General features: G+C 31.6%; 1 protein-coding gene across 1 annotated transcript in view; it reads left to right on the plus strand.

The window, feature by feature from the left end:
* Nucleotides 1-16,618, plus strand: part of LOC129940811 (tyrosine kinase receptor Cad96Ca) — a 310,897-nt gene that overhangs the window by 206,994 nt on the left and 87,285 nt on the right. Inside the window, exon 9 of the mRNA XM_056049311.1 lies at nt 14,448-14,536. Within this exon, the coding sequence (XP_055905286.1) occupies nt 14,448-14,536 (89 nt within the window). The remainder of the gene's footprint in view (nt 1-14,447; nt 14,537-16,618) is intronic.

Raw genomic sequence — 16,618 nt, forward strand, 5'->3', positions numbered from 1 at the left:
TCGGGTGGGGGAAACTTCTGATCATCAACTAAATGGATTTATCAGGGCTTCTCGTTATCGAGATCGTGGTCTTCATCGCCATTAAGCAGCTGGTTAAAACGATCTTTTTAAATTTTTAGCATCTGCTGCGTCTTCTCTGCAGTATTTCCCTACTTATCTTTGAAGGCTCCAAGGTGGCTAGTGAATACCGTTTGTTTACCTCTTGAATAATCTATAAAAACTTTGCATCTGTCTTGATAAAGCATCCTTAGAACAACTTCACACTACTCATATGCCTTTTTCTTTCTTCTGAGCAAAAGGTTCTCATCCCGTGTTTTATAGACATAGAGTTGACGTCCATGTCCTCCTTTGCTGCCAAAGTCTGTATGCCTCCGTTTTAGCTTTATTTGTTTGAACACCTTCGGAGTCGAACCTGGGATTCCTCAGTGGCGGCTTAAGGAACACTAGCACTCCTTATTCAGTATTCCTGAATCCTTGTTTAAATTTTCTACGATTTGGCTTCATTTAATATAGAAACTCTCAGCAACTAATGAACTTTTTTTTTCTAAAAAAGTTCGCATATCGTCTAAATAATATTTGATGATAAGAATTGTATGAAGACACAATACAAAATCTTTAAGAAAAATATTTTTCATGTGAACCAGTCTAATTATATTGATATTTCTCTATGTTTTAAAGTCCATAAAACATAAATGCGTGGTCTTAGAAAATTCAACAAAAATTGAAAAAAACGTAAAGAACAAGAAATTTCACTATTACCAGAATAATATTTTGCAACCAAAAGCCTGGTTTTTGACATCTAATTCAAGTTTTAGAAAAATTGAAGATACAATTTAAAAAAGTAACAAAAGAAAGAAATCGACTTCAATAAAAAAATTGATTTTCAGCATTTAATAAAATTTCTAAAATAAATACTATTTTGAAAGAAACCAGCTTAAATTTCAGTGTTTTAGAAGACAACTTAGCTTAGAATAAATTAGCTTATATCAATTGCAAATTTTTAAGTGAAGCAAAATGAGAAGCTATCATTTTGTGTGGAGTTGCTTTTCTCAGAATATCTTCAAAAAAAATATTTATCCGAAAAAAATGACTGACATTTTCTATTTCTGTGGTCAACTTCTTCAAGTCTTCAGAAATTTATTTAATCTGTCCAGTTTTTAGATCTCGAAGACGAAGACGTCTTGGACACATATTTTTGTAATCAGGAAAAGTGTTCTGATGTGTTGGTTACACCTTATAGGCAAAACAGTCATCAGAGCCTTAAGATGAAAGTGCATTTAAAAAACTTAAAATTCGTCTGGAAAGCAAACGTAGTGGACACCCTTTTTTTTGTAATTAGGAGATTTGTTCTGATTTGTTTGATTTATCACTAATTTTGTTATAATTTCGACCTCAAAATCAGAAAAATACCCATTTTCGAACGCTCAACCTCGACTTGGCTGAAAAAAGCCAGAAAATTGAATTTGATATAATGCTGCGTAACACATTGAGATCAAGGAATTTTGGTTCCCAAAATTTGATGCCGGCTGAAGGTCTATAACCGAATTGGGATTTAATTTTTGGACTTAAAATTGTAAAAATTTTCAAATTTGAATAATGAGTTCGAATCACTACAAAAATTCAAAAGATTAGTTCAAGAATAACTCGCGGGCTTATGTGTGAACCATAATTGTTTTAACTCATATTTTCGAATTTAGTTAATTCAAACATCTTATTTTCTGCTCGTAACCAAACCATAATAGCAGATGTTCACTTGGGCGTATGCTCACTTTTTTTAAAATAAAATTGTGACTGTCTATTTAATTGTTCATTGAACACTATTTCATAAAAATAAGAAGTTTCTATAATTTCTTGCAGCACACACTGTACATACACTACATTTTCAAAGAATTTTTTATAACGCGGTTGAAAATGCTATAGAAAAACGTTTATTGTGAATTATGTATATAAAAACACACATGCACGAGTTTTCTCAATTTGTTGGTATATAATTTCCATTTTAATTTTTATTTTTAAAATTTTAAGTGGCGTGGTGAAAAGAATCGTTGTTAAAATTGTTGAAAACATTATTTTTTGTTAGTTATTTTGTGAAACTTATTTTCATATACGAGTAAACTAAGAACTACTTAAATTTTCAAAAAGTCGTGAAAAAATAATATTTTAATTTTCTGTGCACCATAAGAAAGTTTGTATGTACTTTGCTCACATAGTTTAAAGCATAGTTATTAAAACACACACACATGGATATGGATTCATGAGTGGGCATTCCGGTCTATGGCACTTGAATAAGGAAACCCGCGGTGGTGGCGAGTTCATTACACTCGGCGCTTTAAAAATATTTTGATGTGTAAGATGATGACATTTTTCTGTTTAGTCTTAATACACACACAAATTAGGGACTCATTTAACCAACTTTAAAGGCAAACGCCATATATAGGCTTTAAACATTTATACTAAGATACTCTTCCTTCTTTATTTATTCGTTTAGGATGCTCAAATTTGAATTGACCTTTAAAGTGATATAAGTCCTGGAATCTTCCTTTTATTATTTCCTGTCTAGCATAATGTTTATTACTTCACATTCACATAAATGAACATTACCTTCATCTATACGATAAAGTATATGTATACATTCGAGGCCATTTGTAACATGAGTTTTTGAGTACCATAACATCCTTTTTGTATATTGTTATGCAATTTTCAAACAATATAATCGAAACGAACAACAAAAGAGCAAGAAAAATGAAAAGGATTACACTATACTCTGGCATCATGAAGAATAGAAAAAAAAGAACAATATTCAAAACCAACATCCATCTTTTCAAGGATGAGAGCAGCAGCCAGGAATAAAAAATGAAAAGGTTTAATAAAAAAAAATAAAAATATGCAAATCCTTTATGTCCCGATGGATATCTTTAGTGCTGGCTGGGTTTTGTGAGTTGAGACCGGCAGCGGATGGCAACGGCAGCAATTGCCTGCACGGCATGGCCATTTCTCAATAAAGCTCCCCACCTCCACTTCCACCACCCATCATTCTATAATTTATCCCATATCCGGCACCCACCGCTGCTGCCACCAGACCGCCTATTCAGATTCACTTCATATCCGAACTCCCAGCCAATTGAGTTGTGGCCAAACTTAGAGGATATGTATGTGGCTTGCTGATGGTTTGGTTTGGTTGTTTGGTTGGGTTTGGTGCCTTTCCGCTTAGTTCCGTCTTCCTCTATTTTCATCTCTCTTTCTCACACTATCTCCCTCTATGCCTCAATTTTCAACTAATACGTTGCGGTTTATTGGCTTTTCGGCGAAATGCGGCTAACGGCATCAAAGGCGACTGAATGAACGTATACAATCGACCATAATTCCACATATTCACATCAACAATTTTTATGATGGCAATTTGTCAAGGATTTGCGTTTTTGGGTTTTTGACTTTATGGTCATGCATTTTGTCAGAAATGACTTTCTGTTCACATTTTTTTGTATAGATTTAGAGCTTTTTGAATGAATATTGTTAAATTTTATATATATTTGGTGAAGACTTTTATTTTTACCCTTTTTCCTGTTCCGGTGCTGTATGGCAATATTATGGAGTTGAAGCATTTTTATATAGCTAAAACGACATTGATTTGCATTTTTGCAAACTATAGAGAGCCTGATGAGGATGCCAAGGCTAGAAGTGGCAATGGCTACAAAGACCCTACGTTCAACAAAACACTCACAAGTCCTGCTTTTGGGATTATACGATGAGTACAAATATGAGGGTTGGAATTTGATGTGTTATACACATAATATCCAATAAAGGACGAAACAATATTGTGCTTTCGTTATGAGGTTATTTTTTTTCGGCTTTAAGGCATATTTTGGTGGTTTGTGAAAATCTAAATATATGATATTTTTTTTGGCTCATCGTGTGAAACGGGAACAGAGCCTTTCATTAGGCGCTTTGTATTTAGAAACATAAAAAGAGTATGGGATGTGACTCACGCAAATGGGCTCACATTGGTGCGCAATGACAGTCGACTCTCTCTATATTAAAACTTTCCTTAACTCGAACATTTTTAACGTTTTTTATCATTTGTTTTTTTATATCCGAGTTATTGGATTGGCCTTTGGAAGATTGTGCATCTAGGTTGAGGATAAAATTTTTCAATTTTATTTAAAAACACGTTGAAGAAGTCGCATGACAGTCTAACACATGTTTTGACTTATAATGCATCTGTGAGAGCTGTTCCGAAAAAGTTTGGTCTTGAAACTTTTTTGACATAAAATGCATCTGTGAGATTCATCGTCATTCTGCATAAACGGATAAGTTTGACTGAGATGCCAAAACAGGCTCTGTAAGGCGCTTAAATATAGATGCTGTCATATGCGGCTTTAAAATCTATAAAGAGATATTGAGTATCGATTTGAAGTTATTAGGGTTTTTCCAAGATATACCGTAATGTGAATATTTGGTCATTGCTGGACATTTCGGGTCTTAAACCACACTAAGAAGGACCTATCAGGTTATTGACAAACGTCTTCCGACGTTCACATAATACTGCAGAAGGGATCTTATTTGCGATGTTTTGGAAACTTCTTTAGAACCTCTCCTTTCTTGTGTTTTGGGCAAATTATGCTGAAATTCCCATCATCGGACTTGCTTTCTGCTTAAATAATACTACAGCGATGCCGTCAGCTCCAGCAGCTTTGTTGGACACCAGTTTTTATAAAGCTATCTTCACTTCGTCGAGGTCCGGTAGTCGGAATTGTTGTTCTGCGTAGCCTTTCTCCCTTTCAGCGGATTTCAATTCGTCATCGCTGTTATATAATTTGAAGAAGTGGTCTTTCCATATTCTCAACATAGACTGCGGTTTTACCATGACGTTACCCTGATCGTCCTTACTGGCTTCGGTTTATGGTTGATAAACTTGGGAAGATTTTGTTTACCTTTTTTTTTAAAATTAACGATTGCACGCTTCTCATGCTCCCTATTTTCTATTTAAGAAGTCGGTGTTCTTCTCTCTTCTTCTGCTAGTAGAGCTCACTAGAAACAGCGTTGGTGTTTCTGTACAGTGCCGTTTTGTATGCCTGTTGATTAGCTGCGTGCGCTTGCCTCTAACTCGATGTGGTGGCTGTGTGAATCCTAGAAGCGAAATCGATCTGCCTGAATCCGTTTTAGGAGGTAGTGCCGTGCAGGCTGTATCTCCCGATTCTTCCATAATAGGTGTCCTCTCCTTTAAGCTTGGCGTTAAAATCTATTAAGATAATTTTAATGTCATAGCCAGGGCACTTCTCATGAATCTTGTGAAAGCGTTGAAAGAATATTTCGCTGGTGTCCTCATTTTGAATTTCTATTAGGGTATGCGAGGATATTAGGCTTATGTTGGAGAATTAAGCCTTAAGGCGAATTGTTTAGAACTTCCGCTAATTGTTTGGCTACACGTGGTCTATTAAGAGACCTTACATTCGTCGTACACATCCAAAGTCCATTGTTCTTATTTCTGTTACGTCGTTGGTTCTTAGTAAATCTTTCCGTAGCCGAGGCTTATTAATGCTTTGCAACTAGGATATACGTGGTCAGGAAATCATCCTGACGGCACAACTCCCAACCTAGAGGGCCATAGTCTTAGTAAAACTTAACGGACAAGGAATAGCATAACCGCTCTTTACAGGCCTGGGTTCCGAAAATATCGTAGAAGCCCTATAAGTTGATTTCTAAGTAGTTCAATCTAACTGGAACTATAGACGCCACCGTTGATTCTATCTCGGGAATTCCTTCGCTGCCGTTATGATAAGGAGAGGTGCCTTATTGGAAACACCTCTCCGCCCTCTCTCGTTTGCTACCCCTAACAATTTTGAACTGGGGTAGAACCCAATCTCCAGTTGAGGTGCTAATGAACTGAAGTTCAACACAGGAAGGTGAAAATAGAACTTGAAAGACAGAGTTAGGTTTTGAGAAAACCCTGTGGACGCTTGTAGAAAGCATAAATTGTTGGGGTTCCCTTCTGTACAGCAATTTCGATTACATATTTTTTAAGAAATGTCAAAACTGACTTTTTTTCCTGCAACTCAATCGAGTTTGATATTTCATAGCAAATATGCATATGTATGCATCCGTTTCTTAGTTTAAGCTCAAACATTGTCATCGCACCTTCCATGCTTTGATTCTTTGAACGCATCCCATCTTTGTAAAGAGTAATTCTGTTAAGAGCCTGATGGGCAAAACTTCGTTGTAGCAAATCAATTTTATCAATTGCACGCTTTATATCTGCTTTATAGGAATTTGGAAGACAAAATAAATAAAAAGTGAGTTGTTAGGTTTTTATTCAACAATATGCGGCCCCTAACAGTTGTCAAAATTAAAAATTCATTTAAAATTCCCTCTTTATTTACTCAACATATCAAACCTTTGTTTCAAAGACAAGTGGAATTTTACTACGACCTAAATAACCTTCCACGAATCCAAGTTCTGTAAATAGTTTGACCAAAAACCTATCTGCCAACATCGTAACCTAAATGAAAGGTATCAGCATTCTTTTTGTTTTTGTGCAAAAAAATTCCCAGAAAAACAAAATTCACATTGTCAATTTTCAATAACAAAACCCAACAAATTGACCATGAGTTCTCTTACTCTTACTGTACACTGTACTGATGCATACCATACCTTCACCACTGCACTACAACTGCACTTGTTGTGTGAAATTCACATCCTTTAAATTCCTTGAACTTAATAAAGCGCATATATTGCTCACATATGCTGTTGGTTGAATTTCGAGGAAATGCTTCCATTCGAAATGCAAACAAAAATAAAATTGTAAAAACTACTAAAAATAAGAAAAAACATCCTCGCAAGGATTCTTATATGGTCAGAAAATATTTTTATCTCAGCTTTGCACTTGATTGCATTGTCCACAACCATTCGTCGCATTCAAGCATTTTATAATCCTTTTGCTCAACAAAAGCCCTGCCATCTGCTGAGAAAGTTCAAAAAAACCATACAAAGGACATGTAGTGTACATAAGTGTACAGTTTACAGTGTACTGAGTACGGCTACGGCAGTACCACTATACTCGCTATAGTTTAGTTTTCTCTTGAACTTCAGTTGCCATTAACTACAAAAGCACGAAGTACGAACCATCGACAAGGATATGCCACTGTCAGTTTTGCCTTTTTCTGTAAAGCGTGCATTATTCCCACACAACAGTCGTCCTAGGTTTCGAAATATACGGCGAGTATCTGTCTTTCTATCTTTTTCCCTCTCTCTGTCTCAGTCGTGTTTTTGAATGAATTTCCAGAACAGTTTCAGCGATATTTTCGAATCTCAAGTGCACATTGTATCGATTCACTGGATTTTCTCTGACCAAAGTGTATTCTCGTCGTCCTTTGTCGACGGACGTCGCATCGTTTCGTCGGTCGTCTATGGCATTAGCGAAGGCGATGGTTGCGGTGGCGTTCACAATTTTCGTCCAGAAGTTCCAAAAACCAAAACCATGACCTATGTACGCTTAATTTTGTCCTTGCCGCCTCTTGGTTAGAATTTTTCTTTAAATAAGAGCCATGAACACTAAAAAGAGTAGGTAGGTGTATTCACTACCAATAAGCATGTTACAGTTACAGTTAGTGCATGCCCTTGGACAGCCATCGATTTGAAATACGGGTATTTTCTTCCACAAGGACATTATCTGCACTCAATTTCCTGTTTACAAGGACACACAGCACTTTGTGTAGATATTTTCTCGGTTGAATTTGTATGCATCCTTAAAATATAGTGATGCAGAAGCAATAAGAGAAAATAAGGTAAGTATTTGGAAAATCCAAGGATCTGTAGAAAATATAGATTTTTCTATTTCATGACAGAAGGAGAATATTATTCTCTTGTTGAGTTTTAAGCACCATAGCCGATTTTGTTGTTTCCAATTTTAAATGCAATCGAAGTTTAAAAAGTTGTCAATGTTGTTAGAAAAATATTGCAAGAATGGACGGTTCTGAAAAGATTTTTATATAGTAACATTGGAATAAGGAACTCAAATTAAATTCAGCATGATGATCTTTAATCCATATGAGCTTGAAATACTATGATTTCTCGTTTAGTGGATTACTATTGATCCATGCTATTAAAATGTCCAAAGTTCTAATTTGAACCAATCTTATCGTCATTACTTATCGTCTCCCTGATTTATTTGTTGAACATATTTTTTATACTTTTGGAGTTTTCCATTTTCATTTTTAAAGATCTTGGTTTTGTATAAGAACTCCAGATTTGAAAAATGCAATTAACCACTCCTACAATTTTGTCTTCGCTCAAAGTTTCTGTTTTTTACTGAAACATTTTAGGGTAGGTTATTAGTTCAGAAATTGAAAGTTTTTAAGCTGTTAAAAAAATACATAGGTACATTGAAATAGTTTTTGAATTATTGTTCTAAGATAGGTTAATACGTACGACATCATTTGTTTCCAATACACAAGCTTTTGGATACGTGTGATAAATTGAAATAGTATTTTGAGAAACGTGAACAAAAAAATTAAAAGAAAAGCTTAAATTAAATTTGTCCTTGTTACTCAATAAGGAATTCATAATTTATTTCTGACCTGAATTTTACAGATTATGTTAATATTTCAAGAAGAAAAAATAATATTACTTGCTTAAAATGATGTTCACAAGGATAAGTAAGTAAGATCCATAACAATTAGCAAAATCTTACCTGTAAATAAAAGAAAAAAAGTTATTTACAATATATGAAAAGCATAAATATATTAGATGAACATTAAGGTGGGAAAAATTTCTTGTTTCTTTTCAAAAAGTCTTAGTAATGAAAAGGTGCCATAGGATGCAATTCATTTAAATGTTATCTTTTAGTTGGTAAAATTAGTACAAATATTTTACTGATCTAATGGACATCGTAACCAAGGGGGGATCCAGGCTTTTAATCATGACGAGTTTTTACTCAAAGCTTAAAAGTGTTCTTTAAAGGAGGCTTACAAAATTTAAATAACATAATGTGTTTCTCAACCTTAAATATATACATTTCAAGTACTTAAGTGACAACTTGAGTTATTAAATTATTTTAGAAAACTGTTTTCCAGCAAGGTATATTCGATCTATTTAATTTGGTCGACTCTCTGCATGTGAATGCATTCCAAGATTAAAACAGTTTTCTAAATATGCTATAATAAAGAGCAACACACAATAGTTTAGGGGGTTTTTGTTGCTTACCTTTCTTCCAAAAAGCATATACTTTTTTTTGTTACCATTTCCATTAATGCGAAAAACGCCACGAAAATTCAAAACCCAAGAAAATGAGAAACAATCTGAAATCGAGAATTTTAAAGCTTTTTTTGAAGTAGTTTTTTCTGACTTAATTTTCGGGAGTATATTATTGCTATCGCTTTCAGTCTGCTTACTCGTAGATTGGAGCTGATGCTTCATCTTAAAGGGGTCAACAAAACTTAAAAATTGTAGAGACAAAAATGTGTCGTTCTTGAATTTAAGGAAATAATTCCATTGAAGTGTAAAATTTTTGTACGAGTAAATATAAACCGAAAACAAATTTAGATAAACAAATAAGTTGGGAAGAGATTCAAGGCTTTTATATTACTAGGTATGAAACTTGCATTGTGTTTTTGAACTAGCCATTAGTTTAACACTCACTTTTGCAGTTTTTGGGACATTTATATTTTTGAAATTCGTGTTTAAATCTCAGTTCTAGAACATCTAAAGCAAATTCACTTCAAAAAGTGAGTTTTCAATTTTTGATTTTTCAAGATCTTGAAGGTTTTATTTCTGAAAAAATCGAGATGAACTTAATTTTTTTTTTTTGAAAATCATAAGAGCGATTTTTTAAAATTTATTGTTTTATAGACATTTTTAAATTCTGTCTTTAAAATATTTTGTGCTTATAAATATACATTGTGCATTTAAATTTCGTTAAAAAATGTTCACACCTTTTTGAAATATCAAGTTTTGTAAAAAAAAGTTACAGTTTTTTTTTAAATAATGACATTTTTGATCGTCAAAAATCATCATCAATTTTAAAATTTGATCATCGACAAGAGCTTGAACTGAAAGCGAACATTAAATGCTTTTTGTTGGTATTCCATATACAGTACAGTGAAAAATTGCCAACAAAACGATCCGCAGTAGCCAGATTTTTGTATTTAAAAATTATTACAACTGAAAGAAGATCTGTCAGAATAATAAGAAAAAAACACACAAATAGAAGAAAGTTTTGTGAAAATCAAATGTTAAAATCAAATAAGCAAAAAAAAAAACTAACTAAAACTAATAAAATGGACAATTTTCAAGAAGATATATTGTTAAGAAAACATCTGGACATCCTTAACTAATCGGCTGCCAACCTTAATTTCAATTGACACAATGGTTTGGCTGTAGGGGCCAGGGCAGACAGGGGACTCACTTTTTTCGACTTTTAATAATATCGTAATAATAATAATGCAATACTTGCCATAAAGTTCCTATATTTCGCAAGTAAAACTATCTACAATGTTAACTATTATGTTAACGATATTTTTAGTCGAAAACCGAACATTCATTTTTAAAAATTTTGCGTACTATTTTTTGTAGGTTTTAATTTTGTATGAAAAAACTGACTGTTGGATTTTAATACAAAATTTACTTCAGATGAAAAAGTTTCAAGCAAATATTTTTAGTTTTTGAATAGATATTTGAGTCGAAAATAAATTTCTAGCGAGTTTTAATAAAGTTTTTTTTTTTGTAAGAAAAACTCATAATTCGATTTTTCTCAAAATGTAACCGAATATTAGAAACAATATTTTTAATAAAATAAAATTAATTTAAAGCGAATTTTTCAAATTTTTGAAAAGATTATTGAGTCGAAAATAATTTTTACCAACTTTTACTAATTTTTTTGTTTAGGTTTTTATGTTTAAAAAAAAAAATAGTCATACGGGGTCTTACCTTAGGAAGCACTTCAAGATTAAGAGCTGATAGTTTTTGAGATATGTTTTTGGAAGTTAAAATGTTTTCTCCAACAATTCTATAATTTAAAAACTTCAGCTGACATTTGGAACGAAATATCAAATGGATTTCGATTCATAAACTGTCGAATTATATTGGATATTTAATTATGCAAATAAGATTAAACTTTTTATGAGAAAATATAGGAACAACTTGAGACCCAATAATAAATTATACGAGTCCAAAAAATATTTCTGAACTTTCACTAAGTGAGGTTGACTTAAAGAATAGTTAAGACATGGCGGTAACACTGGTGATTCATTACCCCACGCTTAGAAAAAGTGAAGTTAGAGCACTTATACTTTTCAAATTAATACCACAAATGACATCTTATGGTGGCTTAGCACGTTTGAGAAGTAGCTTCGCTGCATAGTAAGCCAATGGCTGCGCTTTCAGAATTAGTTTCTGTGGCCTTGTCAGTAACCGTTGATAATAATAAATATGCTTTTTAAACCGTCTTTAAAGAAGAAATCTCCAACTAACATGATAAAATCAGCCAAAAATCTTAAAATATCCACACATCTAGTTCAATTGGGTTTTAAATCTTCTGTGATGCAATACGCAGTGTGGCCGCTATGTGGCCTGTATGAGGTATAGCCGCTAAGGGTTAATTTTAAAAAAATAAAACTTTTAAGAATCAATCTCTGAATTGATTTTTACCAATTCGATGTTTCTCAACATTTTTCCGAATGTCGAAAACAATATTTCATATAAGATAAAATACGTTGGAAGCCATAATCTCAATTTTTTTAAAAGAAATTTGAGTAGAAATTCAATTTTTACCAACTTTGAATAATGTTTTTTTAGGTTTTTATTTTTTGTAAAAAAAACTGTCAATTCGATTTTTCTCAAAATCTTACTAGATGTTAAAAAAGTTATTTTTCATTGCACAAAATTGATTTTGTATTCGTAAAGTTTTCGAGGTGATACTTTTTTCGATTTATAAAATAGATCGTTACTTTTTTTTCAAAAAATATGCTTCTTTGGTATCACGTTACAATATATTATATAAAATTTAATTCAAGTCTCTAGCGTTTTTGGTTCATGAGATACTTAACCAAAATGTTCTTTTTTTTTAAACTGCTATAGTAAAAAAAAAACACCCACGCAATTTTCTTGAGAGGGCTTTTTGCATCTTTCTGCCTTATTATCTGTATAGCAAAATTTATTTTAAGTCGATATCTCTTCCGGTTCTTGAGATATGGACGACGAAAAAAACGTCGCGAACGTTCGGACGTACGTCATGCAGGAAGCTCCAAGGTCCTGAAAATCTCGAAATTACCGAAAATTCAACACCTCGAAAATAAAACTTTTTTTTTGGTATGGACGGTGCTTTATTTTATAAACCGGTTGAGAATGGTTGAGAGATTTAGGTCACAAGCCCCTAGGAACCAACAGACTGTTACGCCACGTTATTCATTTAATTCCCACAGGAAGTTATTGTAATCGGTCCGATTTGTCGAATTTAAAATTTTCGAAATAAAAGATTTTTAGAGAGATGTCTGTGCGTGTATGTGTACGTACGTTCGTACGTTCTCGAAGTTTTTTGGTCGTCCATAGCTCAAGAACCAGAGAAGATATCGACTTTAAATAAATTGTGTTATTGAGATAATAATAAAGAAAGGACTATCAAAAAAATTGGGTTGGTGGTTATTTTTCTATAGCAATTTAAAGAAAAATGTGAAAATGTTGGTTAACCCAAAATATCTCACGAACCAATAACGATAGTTGCTTAAGTTAAATTTCATATAATATAATACGACGTGTCACCAGACTTGTATATTTTTGGAATAAAATTCTCCTCGAATATTTTACAAACAAAAAACGATTTAATTTTAAAAAACATTTTTGTGCAATAGAGAATAGCGTTTTTGATAGCTGGAAAAGTCGAATTGAAAGTTTTTTTTTATAAAAAATAAAAACCTTACTCAATGTTGGTAAAAATTGATTTTTTACTTGAATAATATTATATTATGTCTCATAAGAAATGTTAGTTTTATCATTCCATACTATTTTGAGAAAAATCGAATTGACATTTTTTTAACAAAAAATAAAAACCACAAAAAAAAAACTTTACTAAAACTTGGTAAAAATGTAATTTAGACTCAAATTTCTTTTTAAAACTTTGAAATATTGGCTTCAAGCTTATTTATCTTACAGAAACTTTTGTCTTCGAAATTCAGTTATTTTTTATAAAAATCCAGCTGTCCGTTTTTTCTTAAAAAAAAAATAAAATCTGCAAAAAATAGTACGCAAATTTGGTAAAAATTGATGTTCGGTTATCGATATCTCGTGAACATTAAAAGATATTCACTTCAAATTAATTTCATTTATCAAATTTTTATTTGTATAAGAAATAAAAACTTTTAACAAATGCCGTCAAAATTGGTTTTCGACTAAAATTCTCGTTAACTAAAATAAATTTTGCAATCAAACTACTTCATTACATGCTAAATATTGTTGGTTATTTAAAATTTTTTTTTAAATAATTCAAATGACAAATTTTCCAACAAAACACGAAAACCTAATAACTTTTAAGCAAGAAAAATTGACAGATGTTATGGGACGTTATCAGCGTGGCTCGCATCCCAGTCTCTTTTCTAATCTATAATTTGTATACTGTGATACAAAAATAAACTTAGAATAATCTTACTTTCGAGATTTTTCCGGGATCTTGGATTATCTTGATTTTTTAATTCCTGATTCTGGATTTACAATATCTCGGAATTTAAGATCGTGGATTTTGGAATTTTCTGAATCAAAGTTTCCGGCATGCTTTCCAGAAACCTTTATCAAATTATTGCCTAATACTCAGTTAATATTGTTTTCTTTTCTTAAAATGTCTTTAAAACAATGTACCCTCTCATTCGAAAGACTTAGATTTAAATTAAAAATCAGTACTGACCAGTTTTGTCCGCTAGCAATCAAATAATTAACAGTACTAAAATTTTCTGACAAAAGACCTTTTTTCCCAAAAACTTTATTACTCTTCAATTCAAATATAGAAAAACACATTTTTTCACTGCCTTAAGTTGCCGTTTTTTACGTATATATTCATACCCATCGTATAATTCACAAAAACTTCTTCATACTTTTATTAATTACTTTTATGAAGTATTGCTATGTGTGTCTTCAAAAGACTTCCAAAACTTATAACGAGCATCCTCTTTGAGCTTGAAAAAAAAAGTGCTAATGATTCATTCATACGAGTATATCGCAACTCAATGTTTCCAAGTAAACTTTTCAAAGAGCCATGTTTTTTTTTCTTCTGAAGGTTGCATTGATAAAAATATTCCACACACATGTTCCAACCAAAGTCCAAAACATACATATAACTTCTGTATCTCATTATAGCCATATTTTTGGTATGCTACATGCATAAGATTCTAATTAAGGAACTTTTTAACTGTTTTGTTTTAATTTAATTTCTGTCTGTTTTTCTTATTTTTTTTCTTTTATATTTCAAGGCAATGATGGTGTCACAACAGTTGCTGTAAAAACTCTCAAAGAAAATGCTGCTGAAATTGAAAAACACGATCTAGTATCTGAACTTCATGTAAGTCAAAAAACAATTTTTCTTTTTTCCCAGTGTTTATTTTTTTTTCTGTTTGATAAAAGTTTTGCATAAAATTTTTAACCTAATTAAAATTCACCGTTATGTTAATGAAACCGATATTACATCGTCTTGTGATTCCTGCTAAAAATTATTATAAAGTGCCTTCATTTGAATATTTATTCTTTGTGTGTGTTTTATCATCATTTCCAGCATTAGAATGAGATATTAAGGCAGCACCGACACAACGAACAACGAACAGAAATAAAAATTAAGAAAAATCAAAATTGTCTCTTCTTCTCCCTTCTGCCCTCCGCCCCCCCTCCATCACTTTTGTGTGCAAAAAAGTTTTGCCATTTGAAAATTTAAGTTCGGAAGTTATAATTTTAGAATTAAAAATTCGAACTCTTTTCCTCTACTATCTGCTTCTGCATATCTATTAAAATGACAGTAAAAGAAGTTTTGTTGGTAGAGGAGCATAAAAGACAGATGGGTGGCAAAAAAGTAATTAAAAATGAATCAGGAATACGAAAATTTTACAATCATTTTGAAGTTCTTCAGAAGAGACATTGGGGAGGGGTGGGCGGTTGTAAAGGAACAAGAAATTTAAATGTGATATAAATGGCGCCCGGTGTGGGACTCATCATTATCGATTTTGCTATCAATTTATATCAAAGTTTGCCACAATCACATAAATTCATTGTGGATGAAGTGTTGCAATAGAATCTCTGTACATAGTTACAGCCCCACCAGTTTACTATACTTTAAACTGAATCATGAAAATCAACAGCAGCAGTTTTGAATTTGAATTTAATGGAAAACTTCGAAAAGTTTATTTTTATTATTATTTTCATTTTTTTTGTGAGAAAATCCATTTCCAAAAGTTTAAGTTGATTTCTATTCATGAGTCTTATGATGTAACAGTTTCTTCAAAACACTTCTTCTTTACAGTCACGAAAAAAACGAATCTTACACCTTCTTAAACCATACCCAGGGTGTTTTCCTTAGAATTGATTTTTTTCTTTTGATCTGTAAATTTAGTTTTTCAAAAGAATTGGAAATTGAAAAAAGGAAAAGAATCTTAAAATAAAAATGATAATATATTCTAAAGCTTTGTTTTATTAAAAAGGGAACATAACCTTTTAAGGTAAGAGACACTTTAAAACAAATTCTTCGTTTTGCAATCAGTAAAATTTATTTTATGAGATTAAAAATGTATGCAAAGTACTCTTGTTCCTTTTGATTTAATTTTATTCTTTTGTTGTGTTTATGATTTCATAAGAAAACAACTTAATTTTATATGTTTTTTAAATGGAGACAACATTTGAAACAAATATATTCGTTCATAACTTAAGAATATTAAGAGTAAGTTCAAAGAGTCAAGACTTTTTTAGTAACCAGAAAAAAGGTACCTATTGTTCAAAGTAGGTAGATCGTTTAACATGAAAATCAATTCATTTCAAGCTAAAATGGTTTTGAAGACACATATGGTTGAGGAGAAACAACATATTTGAAAATATAAATATAATAAATTAGTTCTTAAGCAAATTGATCGGTAGCCTAAGTCAAATTATTAAAAATCACCCTAACATGTTGTATTATAATGTTATAATATATATTATTTTTTTTAAAGAAATATAAATTCTATGAACAGGTTTTTTTCTTAACGAAATTCGTTATGGCTTTAAAATCTATAATCTCATATCTATATAAAATGTTTACAAAATCCTCAATAAGTTTTGACCTATTCTACATAATCCTAAAAAAACTGGACCATTTAAGCTTAAACAGTAGACATTGAGGCAAAAATGGTTTGAAACAATTTTTTTTCTAAGAACCAATCATATTATTGTTTGCTATCACATAAAGTTTTTGAAAAGTATTGAAAAAATTAGCGATAAAAACGTAATCTTTAAAGTGTTTATACCAAAACAAGATACCGAAACTGTTAAAGCTGTATCTTCAAAATTTTGCTTTCCAAAATTAATATTAAATTTGAAGTTGTTAAATATCTTTTTTATGTTTGCATGGGACAAAAAGCTCAATTGTGTTGTCAATTTTATTCGTTTGTCTATTTTTTGGTCT

The sequence above is a fragment of the Eupeodes corollae genome, chromosome 1 (assembly GCF_945859685.1).
Source record: "Eupeodes corollae chromosome 1, idEupCoro1.1, whole genome shotgun sequence".
In the NCBI taxonomy this organism is placed as follows: Eukaryota; Metazoa; Arthropoda; class Insecta; order Diptera; family Syrphidae; genus Eupeodes; species Eupeodes corollae.